General features: G+C 36.1%; 1 protein-coding gene across 1 annotated transcript in view; it reads left to right on the top strand.

Annotated features, from left to right (window-relative positions):
• LOC144435415 (cilia- and flagella-associated protein 54-like) overlaps positions 1–21,914 on the top strand; it is a 70,575-nt gene that overhangs the window by 7,443 nt on the left and 41,218 nt on the right. Inside the window, exons 9-33 of the mRNA XM_078124014.1 lie at positions 2,456–2,657; positions 3,284–3,495; positions 3,916–4,081; positions 4,547–4,635; positions 5,651–5,785; positions 6,012–6,162; positions 6,591–6,704; positions 7,478–7,695; positions 8,189–8,395; positions 9,948–10,103; positions 11,004–11,174; positions 11,630–11,722; positions 11,945–12,127; positions 12,798–12,940; positions 13,850–13,997; positions 14,687–14,842; positions 15,688–15,894; positions 16,704–16,908; positions 17,293–17,385; positions 17,956–18,082; positions 18,629–18,743; positions 19,319–19,453; positions 20,070–20,174; positions 20,963–21,060; positions 21,558–21,775. Coding sequence (XP_077980140.1) covers positions 2,456–2,657; positions 3,284–3,495; positions 3,916–4,081; positions 4,547–4,635; positions 5,651–5,785; positions 6,012–6,162; positions 6,591–6,704; positions 7,478–7,695; positions 8,189–8,395; positions 9,948–10,103; positions 11,004–11,174; positions 11,630–11,722; positions 11,945–12,127; positions 12,798–12,940; positions 13,850–13,997; positions 14,687–14,842; positions 15,688–15,894; positions 16,704–16,908; positions 17,293–17,385; positions 17,956–18,082; positions 18,629–18,743; positions 19,319–19,453; positions 20,070–20,174; positions 20,963–21,060; positions 21,558–21,775 — 3,847 coding nt within the window. The remainder of the gene's footprint in view (positions 1–2,455; positions 2,658–3,283; positions 3,496–3,915; positions 4,082–4,546; positions 4,636–5,650; positions 5,786–6,011; positions 6,163–6,590; positions 6,705–7,477; positions 7,696–8,188; positions 8,396–9,947; positions 10,104–11,003; positions 11,175–11,629; positions 11,723–11,944; positions 12,128–12,797; positions 12,941–13,849; positions 13,998–14,686; positions 14,843–15,687; positions 15,895–16,703; positions 16,909–17,292; positions 17,386–17,955; positions 18,083–18,628; positions 18,744–19,318; positions 19,454–20,069; positions 20,175–20,962; positions 21,061–21,557; positions 21,776–21,914) is intronic.

Below are 21,914 nucleotides of genomic sequence, written 5' to 3'. Positions count from 1 at the left end.
TAATAAATCAAATGACATACATTTTCTCCTGGATGTGATTTTACTCAGATTGAGCCACTATGATATGGTATGATTTCATATCTGTCAGCTACAATAACACACTGTCACTCACATTGACTTGAACTCTATCTATCAGTGAAAGAAAATAACAGTGCAGAAATAGACTTACAGTTACACACCGTGTATGTTTTCAACACGTTTTCAGTGATACACGTCACCATGTGCCGTGGCAAACTAACTCACGAATTCTATTCTTGGGACCACACAATAACACATGCTAACTAATGTTATTTTTCTATTGGGGTAAATTTTAAATGCTTTTAATAATCTAACATTACTAGTACTTCATAATCTTTTTAATCTCCTTTTTTTCCCTCATAATTATTTTATTAATAATGGTGTTCAGAGTGATCTTGAAAAGCAACTTGAACATATAGTGTATTTTCAAATTCTTAGTGAAGTGAGTCTCTGGTAATATGTTAATTAACCTTAGATTTGACACCTGTCAATCAATCAATCAATCAATTAATCAACCACTTTCTTGCATTTTTTAAAATTCCCAAACGTTTTCCATAACTTGTGCACTTACCAATCCTCTGCATGTGCATGGTATTTGGGGTGTATGCATTTTTCTCCTTTTTTTATGTTTTAACCTCTGCATAACTAGCCTGTTGATGGGCATGCCCCTGCCGTCATAATTGCGAGCGATGGCCGTCTTATCTGGCGTAAGTCTACTAAACAGAGGCATGATGACATCGTGAAAAAGTTTGGGAATGTGAGTAAGGACTTCACCGTACGGGCCTAGGTGTCTATGTGTGTGTATCTGTGTGCCCAGTAGTCAAATAGTATGATATCTAGAGAGATATTGAGATACAGTGTCATCTGTTTCATAACGAAAAGTAACCAAAGGTAATATCTGACATAAAGCAAAAAATAGTAAACTTTTAAAAAAACCGAAAATTTTGTGTAATGTTGTTTTTTCTTTCTTTTAATTATAAATCATAAATCTTAAAAATCATATTATTTAAAAAGTAAAAATATATACTATACTAACAATCATTTTGTGTCATTGTCAGTTCAGTCATCTCAATTTTTGCTAACAGGTTTCTGTAGAGATCTTAATTCTCTCTAACAGGCTCGTCAGATTCTAACAGATTTATTAAGAATTATGTGTATATTGTGGATTTGTGTTTTGTTTGTTTTTCAAGTGAGTTTGTTGTGGTGTGTCACGCTATCAGTCTTGCTGTGTTGTTGATATAGTGGAACTGTACTACTACACGTAGTGTTCACTTTCAGTCTTGTATCTACTCTCATCAGTTGTCATGTCTAGCCTAAACAGGTATTTAAGGTAGAGTGCGCCTCCAAGAAATTGCCCCTAAAATCACCCCAAAAGTTTGCCATACGGAAGCCTGCTTCTGTTTCTTTCAAAATAATGAAAGAAATTTGGGGGTCACCATCTTGTTGTCAAGGAAACTGACAAACTTTTATATTCCCATTGTGTTAATAATATAGTATTTGGTGGCCATATTGGATTCTAAATTGCTTAAAGTTTTGATTACATTTTGACCCTCATTTCAAAAATTTGCTGGATGACCCCCTGATTTTTTTATATATACCGTATATGAGCTATATATTATCTGAGAATGGGTTGGAGTGTTCTTGAACAAAGTAACAAACAGCAAAATGTTATTTAATTATCAACTTATTTCTGAATTCTATATTTCGCATTAAATACATTGCAGAGGAATCCCTGGGTATGAGACTTAGATGACTCATTGTCTTGTAAGTTGTAGCATACATGTGTCATTACTGTCATGGTAGTACATTTATCCAAAAAGAAGTCTCACTTTGTGAAGTTTTATGATGGAAAGACTCAAATCTTGGGACAGACTGTGAGCCGTACTACTGAAATCTGCAAAACCCGTATCTTAAACCACAAAAGGTTTTATCGTATACCCAAAAATTTTGAATCATTTTTTGGTGAAAAAGTAATCATGGTGTGATTAAAATCATGATAAAAACCAAGACTGTATCACAATGTAGATGGATACATGTACAATGACCTTATTTGGGCAAAGTGTGCCAGGGCATGATATAGAAATTATTGCCCAGATAAAGCTTAAGATTTTTCTATAGCAATACAGAGGACTTGATTATTGGTATATGATAAACACATGTATCCATGTTTCACTACCTATGTGCAGGATTCCCAGGGGATCAATTCATGTAGCAGTCACTTCCCCCTACTCTTTCTATAAAGTAATAGATGTTATCGAACCTAATGATGTATTCTTTTGTTATGCAAATTTCCCCTGACCGTATCATTATTTTCTGGGGGAGAACACTGTCTGTGTGTACATCACCACCATGTCTATAGTGTGAATTGATGTTCTGTGGTTTCTCTACCTACGCCATTGACACCTCTTTTTAACACAGTGAAGCATTCACTCTACAGCTCCCATGGCCTCGCACACCATCAGAGAAACTTCTAGCTGACATGTTTGAGGGCAGCGCTGCCCAGTTCCTGGCAATCCTGGAGACCATCTCAGACAGCACACGGAGAACATTATTAACAGGTCTACCAGCTCCAGAGTCTGAAGATCATATACTGGATGTTTTCTCAGAGTTATTCTTTGCTGGGGTGGAACTGATAGCTGGTAATTTATTCCATTCTCATATATTATGTACAATATGTATTGAGTGCTAAAATACAATAAAAATTTGCTAAAAAAGTCATGTGTAACTGTAACTGGAACCTTTTTTTTTTTGAACATTAATTTTCTCACTTTTGAAAGACAGCTAAATAGATACTAAGATTATAGTCCTTACAACCTTCAACTTACATGTAGCAAGAGTTTTTTGTACATACATTTAAAAGATTTTAAATTTTAATATCTGATGAATATGACTGTTCATGAATAAGTACGACTGACCAGCACTTCTGTATGTTTGGCAGAACCCTAAGTTTAATGCACATACATAAAGATACTTTTTGATCGTCAAAGCACACACACAGGATATATTTGAATATTTATTTATCTAATGAATGTTAATGATCCCGATATTAATTACTGACCAGCACTTCTCTGGGGCTTGGCAGAACCCTTGTTCATTGTATATACATAAATTTCATCAGCAATGAGCGAATGTATTTTGATATTTGTATGAATATGAATGGTCATGAGTGATTGTTACCTAGTAAAACATTTTTTAGGGCTTGGCAAACCCTTGTTCATTGCACAAAGCATACCTGATGGTTAACGTATATTGTTGATTGTTGTAGGTGGTGGAGGTCATACTCCCCGTAGTCCACAGCAAGCTACTGAACCCTGTCTGTTTGGAGTAACACAGGGCAGGACATTGATTGATATGGCTACTAGAGGTGAAGATGGTATATCTCTTAGTTCTGTGGTCAAGTTTGTCAAATGGGCCTACAACTATGAACAGTGGGAAACATTTGATGCCTTGGTTGAACTCACGCTAGAACACATCAAGGTAGGCCTACTATATTTATAGAACTCTGATAGATATTACCTACTTATCACTTTTACAGGAAAAGTCCAGCCAGGCTTATTTAGGCCTTTTTAAGTAAATTTGTATTGATTACTGCTATCAATTTATGATTTTGGGTGGGTCATCATCGGTTGATATCATGTACAACTCTGAGGTAGGATGGTAAAAGCAGCACCTTGGTAACTTATTCAACTCTGAAATCTTGTAAAGTAAGACACACTTGACACATGTTTGGCCAGTTTGGGGATTTCCTGCAAGGGTTTATGGGAAAACCTCTGGTAATAACATCATGAATAATTTAATCTCACATTGTCTTGAGACCAGTTTGTATTTGTCAAGACAAACTCATATCCCATTATAAAAATGTGTTATATATACGTTTGCATCTTACTTTATTTACAGGAATTGGATGATCCTCAGTACATTGGTGATGAGAAATCCCTGGAGATGCTACTTGCCATGGAACCTTTGAACCCAAACAGAAAATACAAGAAAACCGTATCTCATGCTGATGAAAGTAGTCAAAGTGAGGGGGGTGTTGGAGGATTACCACCTCCCCCTACTCAAGGTAAGGATGGCTTGTAGTGTCAGTAATACTGTAGGGAAAGGGGGAGGGTGACAGAAAGAGGGGGAGGGAGGGAGAGATAGACTAGCTAGGAAAATGAAAAAGATGTAGGAGGAGATCAACATTGGGGGAGAGGGATGTTGAAAAGAGGGAGGAAGAGGGGAGGGGAATCAAGCAGACAATGAATGATAAAGTAAGGCAGAGAGGGTGATCAAATTTGGGAGTTGAGATTAGATTAACAACTCTCTAATCTGACAAAACAAAGAAAAAAACTACAAACTGTATGTACATAAAATAAAAATACACTTGTAGATATAGTGTATACAAATAATCAATTCAAACTGTTGTCCTTTGCAATTTATAATGCTATGAAAAAATGTCAAGTTCTTAAAATTTCATGTACAGCATTGTGAGAAATATTTTGATATTCCATTGGTGATATTTTTTGTGTATTTTGATATATTACAGCGTCACACAGATCTACCATGGTACCCCACCATGATGATATGATTCACTTAGCAGAGTTACTCTATCTATGTGTTAAAGAACCCATAGGAGTAAGTACTTTATTTTGTATTTTATAATACATTACCATGGTTACCCACCATGATGACATGATTCACTTTATAGCAGAGTTACTCTATCTATGTGTTAAAGAACCCATAGGAGTAAGTACTTGATTTTGTATTTTATAATACATTACCATGGTTACCCACCATGATGACATGATTCACTTTATAGCAGAGTTACTCTATCTATGTGTTAAAGAACCCATAGGAGTAAGTACTTTATTTTGTATTTTATAATACATTACCATGGTTACCCACCATGATGACATGATTCACTTTATAGCAGAGTTACTCTATCTATGTGTTAAAGAACCCATAGGAGTAAGTACTTGATTTTGTATTTTATAATACGTTACCATGGTACCCTACCATGATGACATGATTCACTTCGTAGTTCTCTATCTATGTGTTAAAGAAAGTAAGTACTTTATTGTGCAATAATACCTGACTGGTCCTGTACTAGACAAGTGTATGTTGAGCTCTGATAACCTACGCTATACGCATGATTATCAAAGTTCCACTTATTGTATTTGATAGTGTAGGCCTGCACAAGCTTCTCTCATTCAGAATTGAATCATAAGACCACAAGAGTTCTACCTGCAAGACGGGTATTGTCCAAGTGTGCATAGACTGTCGACCATTCATGAAGAAGGATATATTACCTTCTAGTGTGTTCTTTTTATCCATCATCAGTTCTGCTCATAACAAAGTGCATTCTTGGTTTAGTTCATTTAGTCGTGCAGTGTTTTAGTGGGAACCCCCCAAATTGGGAACATACATCTATTTTGTTTGAGAACCCTCAGGCTGGTAAATTGACTTTGGGGAACTCTAGTAGATTTGTTTGAGAACCCTGGTAAATTGACTTTGGGGAACTCGGGTAGATTTGTTTGAGAACCCTGGTAAATTGACTTGGGGGAACTCCGGTAGATTTTACCTAGTACTTAAGAGCCCCTACATTGATTATACACAGTTTAGTTGACACGTTCTGTTAATGTTTTCACAGGCTGCAATTGATAGAGATATGGTGGTAGACGCAACTCTCTACTTGTGGAACAAATGTAAGAACACATTTCAGAAGTTTCAGACTGGTGCATCTGACAGTGGAAAATATCTACAAAGAATGGATAATCCTGGCAAGGTATAAATATGCTGGAAAAATAATTTTGTACTTTTTGAGTAAGATTTCTATTACTGTGCAGTGTGTTATTACACGTAGGTGGATGTACGTACATGTAGTTAGTTCTTACTTACTTCTTTGTGAGATGACACATACAGAGTACAATAATTCAATTGTGAAGATTTGAATGAAAAATGTTAGATTTGTCATTTTTCTAATGATTTTATTTTATTTTTGGTGTTAACAGTGGGTGCACATACTGAGTATAGTACATGAAGTCATGTACTGGTGTGGTATTAGCAGTGTCGATCCTGCTGTAACTGCTGAAGTGGCACTCAGATTGGCTTTAGTGCTGGAAAACAATGTAAGCAGTGATTCTTCAGAAAGAGCCCAGTCTGGTAAGTGCTGTAGAAATATTCTTCATTCACGGTCTTTATTGCTTTTTTTTCCTTTTATACTTATATTTTGACATAAAACAGTCTTTGCATATCTGGTGATACATTTTAGTGTAAACAGAGCACAACAAAACCAGTCACAGAACAAATGTACCTAAACACAGCCCAGTGATTAAAGATAGCCTTGACAAAAAATTCAGTTGTATTCCTACTGGCATGTAAAGTATTAAGCAAATAATCCACCATGCTTGCCATAAGTCCTGCGGAGAACACTGCAGTTTTGTTGAAATTTTGTGGCATCTCATTAAGACAATCATACCATATGATTATAACAGAATTAGATCAATAATGATCTCTTTGGTTAAATTTCAAAGCTTTGAATAGATACTGACTTAATACTAGTATTTCATTTGATGTTAATATATATATAGGTAAATTGAAAGGTAAATCTGGTACAGCTGCTACTACAGGTGATACTGCATCCATTACAGGAAGAATGTCAGCTGATGTTGATGAACAGTCTGTCTCATCAGGAATTGCTAAAGGTGAGAGTAATACACATCAAAACAAACTACAAATAAACACATGTACGATCATATATTGCTGAGGTTGAGAATAAACAAAATAATCTAATATATGCATATACAATATTATACCATGAATGATTAAAGTTTAACAAAAAATATGGAATATATACTCTGTCATTCTATGACCACACGCGTCTATGTCACGACAACGTGTGTCTACGTCACTGGTTCTGCTTTGTTGGAAATATGAGTCAAAACATTCAAAATTACCACTGAGTACTTTCTCTGATTTTTCTTTGATATTATTGGTGCTGGTATAATTATGTTATTCTCCAATAATTTTCTTCATTCAGCCAGAAAATACTCGTGACATAAGGGTTGTCACTACTTGTCTAGTGACTTGTAGTGACAAAGGCCCTAGGTCACTTGTATTTTCCTTGGCTGAATGAAGAAAAATGTTTCGAATAACATCTAATTACCAAAGATGAGAATCAAAACAAAATATGATACTCAAATACAAAAAAATTGATCGTTTATTATTTTTATGATGTGCCTAGGCAGTAATATTCTATTTCGGGTACCGAGAATTGAATTAATGTATTGTGTAATATTACTTGAGATGAGAGGGAAACAAAATGTCCAAATAACAGTAAACATCTAGTATTAGATGTTGAATAGTGAATGCGTTGATTAATAACACACACACACACACACACACACACACACACACACACACACACACACACACACACACACACACACAATACTAATGACCTGACTTTGATTGATAGATTCAACTGGTGGTAAGTCTCCTACTAAGAGTATAACCAGTGATGTAGGGAAAGCTGCCACATCCACTTACTCACTGACTATCCTACAACAATCACCTAAAGACCAACTGATACTGGCTAGAGATATCTTAGAGAGAGCCTTGCAGGGGATATCTGATGCAAGACAAGCTGTGGCTTTGACTGATGGCAAATCTATCGCTGATGTGGGCTGGGTCAAGGTTAGTACCATAAAATTCTGATTTGGGAGGATGCTGGTTTCAAATCTTTTGCTGTACATGTACACCTGCTGTGTTTATCTATTGTTTTTTTTGTGTATACGTAACATAGAGTACTGGCCTATTCCTTTGAATTTCTGACTCTCACAGTCAGAAGGGAGTCTATCAAACAGGATCTTACAATAGCATGTTAGTGTATTTGTTAATGTCAAGTGATTTTAATGTTTTTCTACTTCTGAGTGGTAATTTGTATTACTTGTACCAACAATAAGGCTGTCATGTAAATGACAACACTATGGGATTCATTGACTTCATAGTACCAACTATGTTAAGTATTTTAGATACAGTTGTTGGTGGATGTCCATCTCATCATAACAGTGGGTAGTTGAGGTCATGAGGCACACTGAGAAATTACTACCAACATTGGTTTACTACACCCTACCTTCACAAATCCCCAAACTCTGCTTGAAAACTCTGTTATAATTCACTTTGACAGGAGCTCAATCCAGATGACTTCATCGTTGATGCTGAAGATAAGGACATATCAACAGAAAAACTGATGGAAAGTGCGAACGGTGTCCGTAATTTAATTATGGACCTACACATGGAGTTACTCTTTATGTATCACAGGGTTTGTCTCAAACTGACTGCAATGAGACCTGACGGCCAACAGAAGGGCAGGAAACCCAAGACTGGTAAAGAGGTAAGGGGAGGTTACGATATCTATAGTTATTGAAATAAATCTAGTTGTTACAGTTAGTAGTAGTGTTGACTCGTGTAGTTTCCTTTCTGATGTCTTCTCAAGATAATTTGAGAGGTGAACACTTAAACCCCCCATGTCTGCAAAGTGGTAGAACCTATCTAGTGTGAAAGCAATCTGAATAGAATAAAGTATGGTAGTAAATTAGGGGTGGTCAGGTTCTCTAAGCATGTGTAAACAACTTTGAATGTAGTAGCATTATCTTTGTGAAGAGTACAATTTATAGCTCGCGCAGCGGCAGCGAAGCTGCCGCAAAGCGGCTCAATGACTAGAACACATGCGCGTCATATATACTATTCGAAAAAATTTGGTGGTTCTCCCAATGATGCATTGCGGCGCGCACTGACTACGCATGCGCCTTCCATATACTACGCTCTACGTGCAGTACTACGTGCATTCTCCACGCGCTACCGTATCATCGTATATCATAGGCGACATAACATCACCATGCATTGCAATATTGTAACAGTAGGCCTGTTGGCACGATTATCGTAACATTGTAACGAGTATCGAGGCATCACTGTACCTCAAGGAGAAATTGTTACACTATTTGGAAGTTTGATGCACGGCGGTACGCGATACGGACCACTGATGACATAACGCAGTTTAATTTCCGGGTTGTGGAAGTGTGGTTTTGATATTTATATTGTCGATAATTGTTTTTTTTACATGTTTTAAAAAGAATATCTACTTTCCTATGTTTGTTGGTACAGTAACATTCCTAAATCATCGAGTTGAATTGTCCAAAGACCAACGTACGTTGGTGGATGGTCTATGATAAGTTGGCTGATTGAAAATGAACAATATTAATCTAATGGCTATGATGGTTTTTGAAACCAACAACTGCATAGAGTGTTGACTTGCTTTACTTCTCGTCCATGTCAGAGAATTAGTTGTCATTCAATAAAATAAATTTTGATGGTCAATACCCCTGGAAAATGACCCAAATCAAGTGTATCAACCCTGGCCCAGGCAGCCGGTCACAAATGAATCTACCCTGCGCGAGCTTATGGGCTTTGCCTAGTTATGATATTAATCATATTTACAAAATGTAGTGATATAATTTCAACTAAAGATATCAGTGCCTACAATTTATATGATTACTAAGTGTAAAATTATAGTTGATACAGAAAGTTAATTATCGTCCACTTATTGCTTTTATTTCCATCTTCCGAATTTTGTAATGACTAAACAAACTGCACATTCTGATAGTACAGATGTATGCAAATTGGAAACTTGTATCATCTTGGGTGTTGGGAATATTAGGTCACACCAAAACTTAATTTCATCAATCAACAGTGCAATAAAATATCAGAGATTTCCAATATTTCGACGACCGACAGCCTTTTTTCATCTGGGAGTGAGGTCATGACCTCAAACATAAGGTGGTGTGAAAGTTATTATATCACATAAATTATCATTTCATGTGCTATGTCTCAGAAACACAGGACTGCATTCTGCTTATTACAATTACTTTGTTTGTTGTTTATTACAGTTTGCTGTTGATCCCAGTATGTACATTGAAAGCATAGAGGAACTGTCCAGTCGATGTAACAAGAATTTACTGTCTAAAGCACTATTTTATTGTCAGAAGACATTGATGGCATTCCGAGATGATGTCATGCCAAAGGATTTACAACCAATCTTACAGGTAAGAAAATTGGTTGTTGGTACAATCTACCCTCCAGTTTCTTTGATTACCACACACTTTCAGTAGCTCACTACATATATCATAATGGAACATTTGTTGAATGTAAGATGGAGGTTTTCAATAGTTTAATCATTCCTGTCAACGTTACAATGAAAGGGCAACATTTGATCACTCCCTTGTTTTATAATCTTGATTTATGTAATATCCAGTCTCTCTCAAATGTAGTGTTGACATAAATATTATGTCCCAGCTGTCCTACAGGTAAAGGTGAACAGGTAATGCGGTTATAGAGTAGCATGTGTGTTAACGCCATGCAGTTCTGTCTAATAATAGTATACTATGGCTATAGATAAGATATTAAGTGTGGTACATCACTCACTCATCGCACATAATGCTTTCATTGTCAAAGGCTCATGTTAGATTTGGTTTAAAATTTTGGTGAGAAAAACAGTTGTTTGGCAGAGCTTTTAGAAAAAAGTTATTCCTAGACAGTACATGGTCTTATCCAATGATTGTGAGTGTACCCATAAATTTTAGCATAAGACACATTCTCATTGGTTGAGTAGGTTACTCAATGTGCAGTATTTGAATGTGAGCTTGAATGGTCTTGTCAGATGTAGGAAGGAGGCATTCACTCACGGAACAACAAACTTGAAAAGTATTTAAGAAATTGCTTTATATTCACTATACCAGATTTTAATCAGATTGGGTCTAAATACAGCAGATAGAGGTTGTACATTTATAGTCAAATTTTTACCATGTGTGATCTGGACATAAAACAAATGTCTTGCCCTCTTGAGATATGGATAAGTTTTGCAGGAAACATTTGTATATATTATCCTGTTTGTAATGTTCACAGAAACTAGAATGACCTATTTCTCTTGTTTTCAATATTTCCAGGAGGCAATGAACTTGATCACCAAGGCACAGGACCAGGAGTATAAATTGTACACCCAGAATACAGAACCTGGAACAGTTAGGGAGTCTGGGGTACCCCCAGCTCCACTGTTATTATGCAGGACTGATAGTAGCATGGTATTCAGACCAGCTCCGTTCAATCCAACTCAAAAGGTAAATAAGTGTGTTATCACATGTTTAGACCACCTAGCTTACATGTATATAATAATATATTACACTGATAGCTATCTGTTCATCTTTCAGTGTGCAATTTTCTCACAATTGTACCATGCAGGAATTCATGAGGCAAATATATTCTTTTTACATAATTATATTTATGTACAAAGCCACAATGATATTTTGTAAATATTTCAATTTATCAACAATGTCATGACTGTAATTTCCACTGTATATGTTGGAACAAAATATCATTGTGGCTTTGTACATAAATATAATTATGTAAAAAGAATTTGTTTGCCTCATGAATTCCTGCATGGTACAATTGTGAGAAAATTGGTATATAATGTAATAATATAATTATACATACATGTACCATACGGTGTACATCATTGCATCAATCTTACTGAAACTTACAATAACCATTTCTTCTTTGTTTCATTGATACATAGGTTGCATGGTATCGGTTGTTTGCCCGTACAGCTGCAGGAAGTAATGTTAAAGTACGACTCAATGATTACTTCCTACCTGGTGCAGGAGATGAGGTAAGTGACAGTCTTAGAGTGGCTGTTATTTGTCCTTATGCTGTTCACTTTATTTCGTCATGACACAAATTTGTAATAGGTATTTTCTATGGATTGATCTCATGCTCAGAGAAATGAATGGACTCCGTAATTACAAATATTTGAATTTTTATATTCTGGGGTCTGGATTATCAAATTGTATTATTACATATCACTGTCTGGTTTATCAAACTCTTTTATTAGGTACCAGCCTATGACTGTGAGTTATCAGTGTCTGGTTTGTCACCCAATGAGAGATATGTCTTTGCTGTGGCCGCGTACACAGCTGATGGTGAATTGATTGGTGATAGTATTGGTGATACTAGTAAACCCATCCTGGCATCACATCCTTTGCCCGTACTCATGGCATGGGCTTTCCTCAGTCAGGTAAACAACTATAAACTGTTATCTTCCAGAAAAATGTGTATGCTTGCATCAACACTGTGTACTCTCTCACAGACTTGTAAATAATTTGAAATGCATTGTGGAACGCTAATTTTCAAAATTGAAATTATTTGAGAGGCACATAAAAACAAATGCAAGAAAAACAAGAAAACATACCATGTACAATGAATGTGTGTGCTCATGTTTATGATTTGTGATGTGAGAACATAGTGTTTTTCCAAGTATTTTTTCACAAGGGGGCTCATATAGACCAGTAACATGTTCTGTACTTGACAGATCTTTGGTTTGGTGGCAGTTTTGATATCATTTTGACATAAACTGAGGTTTGGTGTATGATTTTCATGACATCAAAAGGATGGTCATATAAATACAAGTGGGCTTGGCACCCTTTCATCTTTGATAAGGGAGTATTATATGTTCAAGTATGGGAATGTTTAGAAAATCAATGTTTCCAAATTATTGATATTAATTATTTTGCAATCTGTTGTGTACTATATTCTGGTTACATATAAATACTGGCGTGTGGTCTTACCGATGGCAATAGACTTATTAAATAGAACAGAAAAATTACACAGCTGCACTGATTTGACTTTCTTACACAGGTAATGTAAACCATATCAGTCTTGTACAAAATGTATTTGTATATTTCTAGGTTGCCTACCAAGTACAGTGTTACAATATTGCACAGACAGCTGGGTATATTCTATGGGATCACTTTGTTGCTCCTCCACCTCCTCCTGACTCTGAAGTATCCGTGGAAACAGCACAACAAGATTTCCAACTAACTCTAAGGAGGTAAGTAACCTGTAGTAATATTCACAATGTAATACAGATTTAGAGTTCTGTGAGATGATACATGTATGGCAAAAAAAGAAAAGAACAGGGAAAAATTGAACCTGATCATGCAAACCTGTATGGGGTCATCCATATTTTGATGCCAGTACACTTTTGTGTTGTACTGTATCTGAATTAGTCTGTAAGGTGTACCATGACAGAGCGCCCTCACACATCGGTAAACCCCATTTATAGACAGAGCAGGCTGCAGAGTGACACGATGTATCTTACAGTCTATATCTGAATGCCAAGTACAAAAATACACTTTCTTGCAAACTACATGTAGTAAGCACTCACAATTTAATTCTTTCAGTTAATGAACTTCTCAATGTTAACAGACATTGTATGAACTGTACATATTATGTTCATCTTTTTGTCTGTATTTATTCACCAAAGATTATGCACATAGAACACAGAATTCTGAGTCAGATTGAATATAGTAGTAGTAGTAGTAGTAAAGTTACCTTATTGGAATATAGTTTTTGAACTGACTATGTAGCTGTCATCCAAATCATTCAGACGTCGTCAGCGTAATGAGTGCTTTGGACGTAGTTACTCTAAAAATTAGATTCCAATAAGGTAATGACTACTACTAACATATCAATTTCTATTTTACTAAAGATAAAATATACTTTACAGCAAGTACAATACTGCATGTAGAAAATATGTTGTATGAATAGTAGATGTTGTAGAAACAGATTTATGCAAAGTACTAATAGACATTTTAACCAGACTTGAACTTGTCCTTTTATTCAAACTCAAGTTATGCCATACTCAAGTCCATCTGTGTTGAAAAGTTTGTCATACCATATCACTGTATATTGGACCGATACTTTCGTGTACTCATCAAAATATCACATTTGTCTACAGGTTGAACAAGTACACTGTGTCTGTATCATCACCTGTACTGCTACGTATGTTCCTGGGTAGTATATTTATCAATGTGGATGTGAGTGCTAGGGATAGAGCTCTGTTCAGTGATAAACTATGTGATCTAGGACCATACTACCCTGGTCAGGTAAGGGTGTATAATACATTTGTGTATCTCATCCATTGATTTCAACTGCTTTAAAGACCAACGTTGGATTATGATTAACATTTGGGTGTAATAAACAGTTGTCTGGCAGAGCTTTAGAAAAAGTAGATCCTATATGTAATCTTTATGGCACGAATGATAAGGTACAATGTAACAGTACTAATGAGAGCTAGTGTGTTTCAAACATAAGGCTTTACAAGCCCATGTCAGATAAGGAGTCAATTTGATGAGAAAAAACTGTTGTCTGGCAGAATTATAGAAAATTTGTTCAGAACAAAGGAATCATCCTTGTGGCTCTTATTGATAAGATAGTAGTAATCTAGGACCATAGGATTGAATCATTGGCCTCTAAAAAAAGTGGTAGATTCCAATGAAAATATTACCTTTAGCCGCTAAAATCTGCATATGATTTTGCGTAACTTACAATATCATTAAAATATGACTATTGCAGGTAAAGTTTAGTTGCTGATAATGTTCATTGTCTGCAGTGTATTTTCTTAGAATGTGCATAACCTGTGTATCCCATCTACATGTTATATTGATGGAAGGAACAAATATGTGCATATCAAATAACAACTTTGGACTCCTTTAAATTATTACTAATCACCATCATCAACTAGAGAGAAAAACAAATACCTATTTAAACTGACTTTACTGTTCTATTTCAATAGATGGGACGTCTAACTCAGTCTGAACATATGTTGGTGGCTATTGAGTTAGCAGGCTGGTTGAATGAGTCCAACATGGCATTACAAGCAGTGGTACAATGTTATGGTCTGTTAGCACCATTACTACATTACAAGATACCTTCCATACCAGTCTTACAGGTAAGTGGTACAATGTTATGGTCTGTTGGCACCATTACTGCATTACAAGATACCATCCATACCAGTCTTACAAGTGAGAGTCAGTGTTTTTTTGCTAAGGGCGGTAAGTAGGTAAAATCTACCTGGGTTCCCAAACAAACTTACCATAGACTGTGTGGGGAAACACTGCCATTTTCACCCCTTTCCCCCTTTCTGATACCGAGGTTCCCATGTCATTTTACCCGGGTTCCCAAACAAAATTACCATAGACTCTATGTGGAAACTCTGCTAATTTTACGCCTTTCTCCCTTTCTGTTACCTAAGTTTCCCCACCTTAGCAAAAACACAGAGTACTCATAGGTGATCTTAGATGCAAACTAATCAGGGTTTCTCTCAATGCTAGTTGCCATTGATATGTATTAGATCATACTTAGATATATAACCTTATCAGAAGAAATTGTATCAGTTCTTTTTGTTTTTTGTTTATAAATGTAAATCTGGACTGAAAGATTTGTCGTTGAGGGCGCTCTGCTAAAGATGTTATAAGCAGCAACGTTAATAGAGACCCCACAATGACTAATTTGTCATTCTAAACATGCACTTGATTGTGACTTAAAAGTGTACATTTTGTGTAATACATTGTAAAAATGTATATTACACTTTGCATTTGTGATGTAACCGTATGACAAGTGTGGCAACTTCACAAGATAGTGTCAATCAAATTAGTATCACAGATGAAATGCAGATGAAATACCATGCACTGGTATTATTAATTAAAATTTTGATGTCTAGTTATTTATCTTAACTAATTTTTAATGAAATGCCAGTTTTAATATTTTGAGGTCTGTTTATTTTCTTTGTATCAGGTGCTAATGAGATGTCAAGCCGTCCTACAAGAGGTTCCTGTCAGTCTTCGAATTCGACGTCAAGTTTCACTAAATGATAGTTTACATCATATGATTGCCACTATTACATTCTATCTGACTAAAGTATTGAGAACAACTTGGAGACAGAGAGGATTAGCTAATAACATTGTAGACAGTGGTAAACGTATGCTGAAAGAAGCCTCCAAGGTAGGATTAGTTGATATACTGTCTGTAATAAATGAGTTAACATATAACTCATAACCACTCATTACCTACTCCCTGCTACTAGTACTACCACCACCACCAATCATCCCCAATACCACCACCTATCATCCCTTTATCACCATTAACCACCAGCACCAACTCTTCCTCTATACCAATACCACCACTAACAGTCATCATTGATCTCCATCATCTATAACTCCTTCACTAGCATCGACAACATAACTACCACCAACCAACCCATCAACTACCAACATTGACCCCCACACCACAGCCATCACCAATCAAACTCCACAATGTTATATCACCCCCGCCCCCCTGCCACAACAATTGACCTCAACCATCATAATCCACAACCAGCATAACCACATTATCACTAATTAAACCCTTTACCAACACCATTATATAGACTACCACCATCAACCAACTGACCCCCACCTACAACCTCCACTACATGTACTTACCTTAGTATACCCTTCCCTCTCCCCTGATCTCCATCAACACCCCCCCCCCCCTCCAACACCATCATTGACTATCAACTATCACCAAACACTATATTACTCTATATTACTACTACTTGATTGGAATCTAGGAGACTCAATAACACATCACCACTTCCTATTACGTTGCTGCACTGTTAGTGAACATTACATCAACGTATATCCTTGGGCTTATCTCTGTATACCGGTATACCAAGTTGACAAAATTGATTCAGCAAAGAAAAAAAAAACTTTCTTCTCACATCAACATATGATCAAAATGATTAAAAGTCTGCTCTGTGTATGTTTCTATAGGAAAAGGAAGGACAAGGGAAAGAAGGTAACACCATGGATAACGTGGACAGTATAGATGGAGTAGGTGGTGCTGCAGGTACTGGTAATGTACATACAAAGAAGAAGAAAATCAGACGACCTGGACAGATGACGTATAACATTGAGGGTCCACAGAATGAAGAACTAAGGGCCTTAGAAGCACACATGTTGAAATTATCAAAGATGGGTAAGGGTACATTCAGTGTATAAGTCTTGGTTATAAACTGTGATGACCAGAACACTTGATGAAAAATGAACACTATGAAATTGCATTATTGAGTCCGATTGTGAGAAACATTGACTACAACAAAAAGATTTACAGATGAGGATATGAGACCTTTATTGGGGACAAGATCAAACATACTGTGTTGAAACTTATGATCAGAATTTGTGAAATCTGCTGTTTGTTGTGCTCGATTATACAACTGATCAGATATCTACCCATGCCACGATTAATGGCATCTAAGATACATTCAATTTGTTTTTTATATCCTTCCCTTGTATATGAGATAGTTGTTCTTGTTATTCAGATTTCTGTGATAACCCGCTGTCTTTCTGTGTCTATTTTCAGCCCAAAGTTCAGATGAATTAACAGGTTCGGAAGACCCTAATTTACTACATGCCTATATTGCAGCATTGCCAAGTAGACATGCATACAAAGAAGGTTAGTGTAATGTAGTTTACTACACCTCAATACAGATTACCATCCCACCAAAATATTGACATCAAAATTCTTGCTTTTGTCAAACTTTTTTACACTTTGAAACTTAGAATTTTACCATGATATACTAATTGTTATAACTGAAGCGACAGCAAAATATTTGATCCCATTTCAAACAAAATGACAAGAGGTTGAAACAGAGAGGTACAAAATGTACTTGAATGCCAACAGCCAAATTGCTTTAAATAGATATGGGTATTATGTAACATAATCTCTAACAGCAAGAATGTAGACCAGTAGACTGATGCACAGGAGATACATATTCATAGCAAAGCTAGGGAGTTTGGGTAGCATCAGACCCCCTAACTCTAACCTGATTAGTATTGTTGACCATGAATAGTCACTATCGTACACATGCATGTCCCCTTCTAAGAGATGCACAGGTATCACCAAGATATCAGTAACTTTTGTGTAGCTGGGATTAAAAAATGATGATTCCCTTTTGTATTTTGTGTCTGACTTCTGACTATCCATCAAATAATTCATCATGTCCTTTACTAATTGGTTGTCTAGTGACAAAATTCCGAAGACGAACTCGATTCTTGGAGTTCTTAGTACTGGTAGTCCAGAAAGCTCTGACTGAGTCTCAGATAGATGTGGCAATAGATTGGTGTGAGGAAACCATTGACTGGTTACATAAGTAAGTTACTAGATTTTAATTACTGGGTTTGAGGATGAAAAGGATGTTTTATAATTTGACTTGATTGATGATAGCTGAGAAGAATTGAAAGTGTTGTGATTGTCTAAAAGAAAGTTTGATGATGATGTGATTGCTTCAAAGAAATTTATTTGACTGATAATTGCTCTAATATTTGTTTGATAGAGTGACATTTCACAGACACTACAGGGGGATTATATGAAAGGTTTTAGGAGAGTGACAATATAAATATTAGAAAAGGTTTGATAACAACATCATAACCCACATGTGGTTCAAAGCTGGTGATTGTATAGTGACATGGTCTCATAGTATTGTATGATACAGTTTTTATTTATTTATTTTTAATTATAGAAAAGTTATGGAAGAGTGACCATGTTGAATGTTCACTTAGTCTAATGCTATCCGTGGCATAGAATCTCAAGATCTCTTTCTGTACAAAGAGATGATTGGATATCCAAAGTGTTGACAGAATCATTTGTATGCTAATGACTATACTTACACACTTGACCTCTGACATTGTATTGACAGACGTAATGAAACACTATCAGCTATCAAAGCTACTCTATCTAAGCAGCCAGGTGCTGTTACAGTTGCTGGAGATGACCCTAAGAAGTTTGCTGCAGCAGTAGTGGAGTACAACAAGGTAATAGTTTACATCAGTGATGCAGATGGTGGAGTGAGAGTCACCAAACATTTACTTGACAATGTGTTGAAGTGTGAGGGGGTAGTAGATATTTATTTATGTGCCACACTTAATGGCTGAAGGGGGTAGCCCTTGTTTTGATAAATTACTCTAGAAATTGATCCGAGAAATGTCTTTATACAATCACACACACACACACACACACACACACACACACACACACACACACACACACACACACACACACACACACACACACTATTCTACAATTCATGTTTGGCACGACACGGCTGTTACACGCTTCCTCAAACGTTGCCTTGGAACTGACCAAGCTTTCCAAATCAGTCTATCCCAGAGTCACGCCAGGGCCTGTCCACACTTAGCACCTGTGGCCTCCATATGAATAACCATCTCACTCTGCTTAGGTAGTCCTATCGGGTATATATCATCCTATATGCCACATTGAGAGGCTTTCAGTCAAGAAGTAAAATACTATATTCTATGATGTAGAAGATCAAGTCTTCACATAGTGCAGTTACCTAACATTGACCATGGCATTGACATTGACATTACAGAGTAAACCCCAGGAGAAGTCTCCAGAACAGAAATCTCCTAGGAAAAAGAAAAGAAAGTACTATCTACTGGTCAACAAATCCGACACCAAATTATCCGATCCTGAGAGAATGAAACAGGAGGCTAAAGAAGAAAGGGTAAGTTACAATATGGTCTGTGAAATCTCAGAACATGGCAGGCTGACTTGTTTTGTTTTTTTGAGCTGAATTTTCAGTGTCATAGACAAGGCAGAAGATACCTTGTATGACTCTATGAGTATGTAATAGTGTAACACATGGAAACCCATTGCCACCTTATTATGTATGCCAGAATACAAAAATAAGTGATATCTGCTAACGTTCTATGTTTGAAATGTTTGACATTTTCCTCCTTGGGAACCATTTTTACACTAAATAAATGCCAAAATGGAACTCATTCGGTATCATTATATTCTTGTCAATTTGTAACTTTGAAGTAAGCATGCAACCTCTGTATGCCATTGACAGGTTTATGCATATTTAGTTTCAATAACAATTTCTGGATGCATCCAAATATAACACCATGAAAACATCCTTTTTGTCTAATTACAATATATGTACTACTTATCTCAAGGTTATGAGTGATTATTAACATATTACTCAGAATGGAATTTAGCAATAAATCTTGATATGAAACAAAATGAAGAAAAAATGTTCAGATTTTGGGTTGCACATCTTTTCATATTGGATATAAAATATTATACTATAATATAGTATATACTATGTCATGTTTCAGGCCATTGATACACTAGATGCTATCCTACCAGACTACTGGCATACTTACCACAGAAGAAAGAGACTGAGGAAAATCTGTATTGATGAGTTGCCATGGCGATGTCAGGTATTAAGTCATATAGATATTAGATGTGATTGTCATAGATCTAGTTGTCTTGTCGTTATCATCACAGACACTAGCATTCTTTCACTGCTCTAGTTCTGTTCCCTAAAGAAGACCATCTGTGACAGTGTGTTTGGCCAAAATATTGGAAATAGTTATTTTACTGAAGACAAACAAACAGACTTGGCTTTTTTCAAACCCATATTAGATACACATGTACCATTAGAATTAAGTGATGTGTTGCAATTTTCAATTTTATGGATAAATGTCTGGGATGCAATTTAAGGAGACAACAGTGTATTTATAACATGCACGAGCCAGGTTCAACAAAAAATATGGAATATATACTCTAGTCGTTCTACGCCAAGACAACACAGCTGTGTCACGACAACGAATTTCTGCGTCATTGGTTCTGCTGTGTTCAAAATATGGTCAAAATGCTCAAAATTACCATTAATTTCCTCAAGTTTTTAAAAATGTTACTGGCAATGGTACAATTTTATTATTCCCCAATATTTTTCTTCATTCAGCCAGAAATACTCGTGACCTAAAAGTTGTCACTACTCATCTAGCGACTCATAGTGACAAAGCCCCTTAGGTCACTCTTTGTATTTTCCTTGGCTGAACAAAGATAACTATTGGGGAATAATATCTCATTATTGCTTGCTCTTCTCAGAGACCTTCATCAATGTACTGATAAATGTAGATGTTTGTTGGGTTCTGAAAATCTGAACTTTGACTTCTTTCTTTACTTTCAATCTGAACTCTGACCCGATATTGTTTGATTACAGATGAACATACTACAAGGTCTGTGTCACTTTGCACAGTTCTTAAACAAGATTGATTTAAGAGAGAAATTTATGCAAGGATCCACCACTGACATATTCAGGTAAGACATCAATCATTTTATCTGTCATTTACAATAAGAGATGTTACATCTCGTTGCAGATCTCGCGAGATATTCAGATATGCTTAGCAACAACAGTTGTCAAACATGTGATATTGGTCAAGCTTTCGCCTTGGCCATGTGCGATGATGTTGAATACAATAGTGTTGCAAAGATTTTGCCACATTCCGCTTGAACACCCTCACTTGGTTGCTATCGATGCAGTGGCTCATGTGGGATCTCGTGAGATGAAAAATGGCTTATTATTTGTGAAATATGATGGCAAAAGTAAATCCAATTAAAATATTTTTAATTAGTATTTCACTGTGTGTATATAGTTATGACTGGAATCTTTACTTGCCTGTTTTACAAACCTCAAACTGTTTGAAGTTATCAACAGGGGAGTATTGGTACTACACTTTTGTCAGACATGTATAATCAGTAAGTATACAAACCAACAGAATAAATTTTTTTTTTTTTTTTTTTTACAAATTTGACAGATCTGCATACTTGGACCATGAATGGTTTACATTTGAGACTTCAGGTACGTTAGTGGTAGGCTGGGAAGGTGGACCATTGAGACAAGCTACTAGAGAAGACCATAGACCACCAACACATGCTGATCCTGTCATTGATGCACTACAAGAGTTGGATTTCATGGAAGTTGAACAGAAGGGTTACAGTACGGCTATTGATATCGCTGCAGCCGCTGCTATAGGTAGGTGAATTTTGACAGTGATTTATATTGCTGCAGCAGTTTCTTTCGGTAGGGGACTGCAGGACAACTTTATATTGCTGCAGCTGCTGCTACAGATACATGAAAGTGAATTTTTATGTGATTAATATTGTTGCAGCAG

Source organism: Glandiceps talaboti, chromosome 1, assembly GCF_964340395.1.
Source record: "Glandiceps talaboti chromosome 1, keGlaTala1.1, whole genome shotgun sequence".
Classification (NCBI taxonomy): domain Eukaryota; kingdom Metazoa; phylum Hemichordata; class Enteropneusta; family Spengelidae; genus Glandiceps; species Glandiceps talaboti.
Note: the sequence above shows the minus strand (reverse complement) of the source record. Positions and strands in the feature narration are given on the sequence as shown.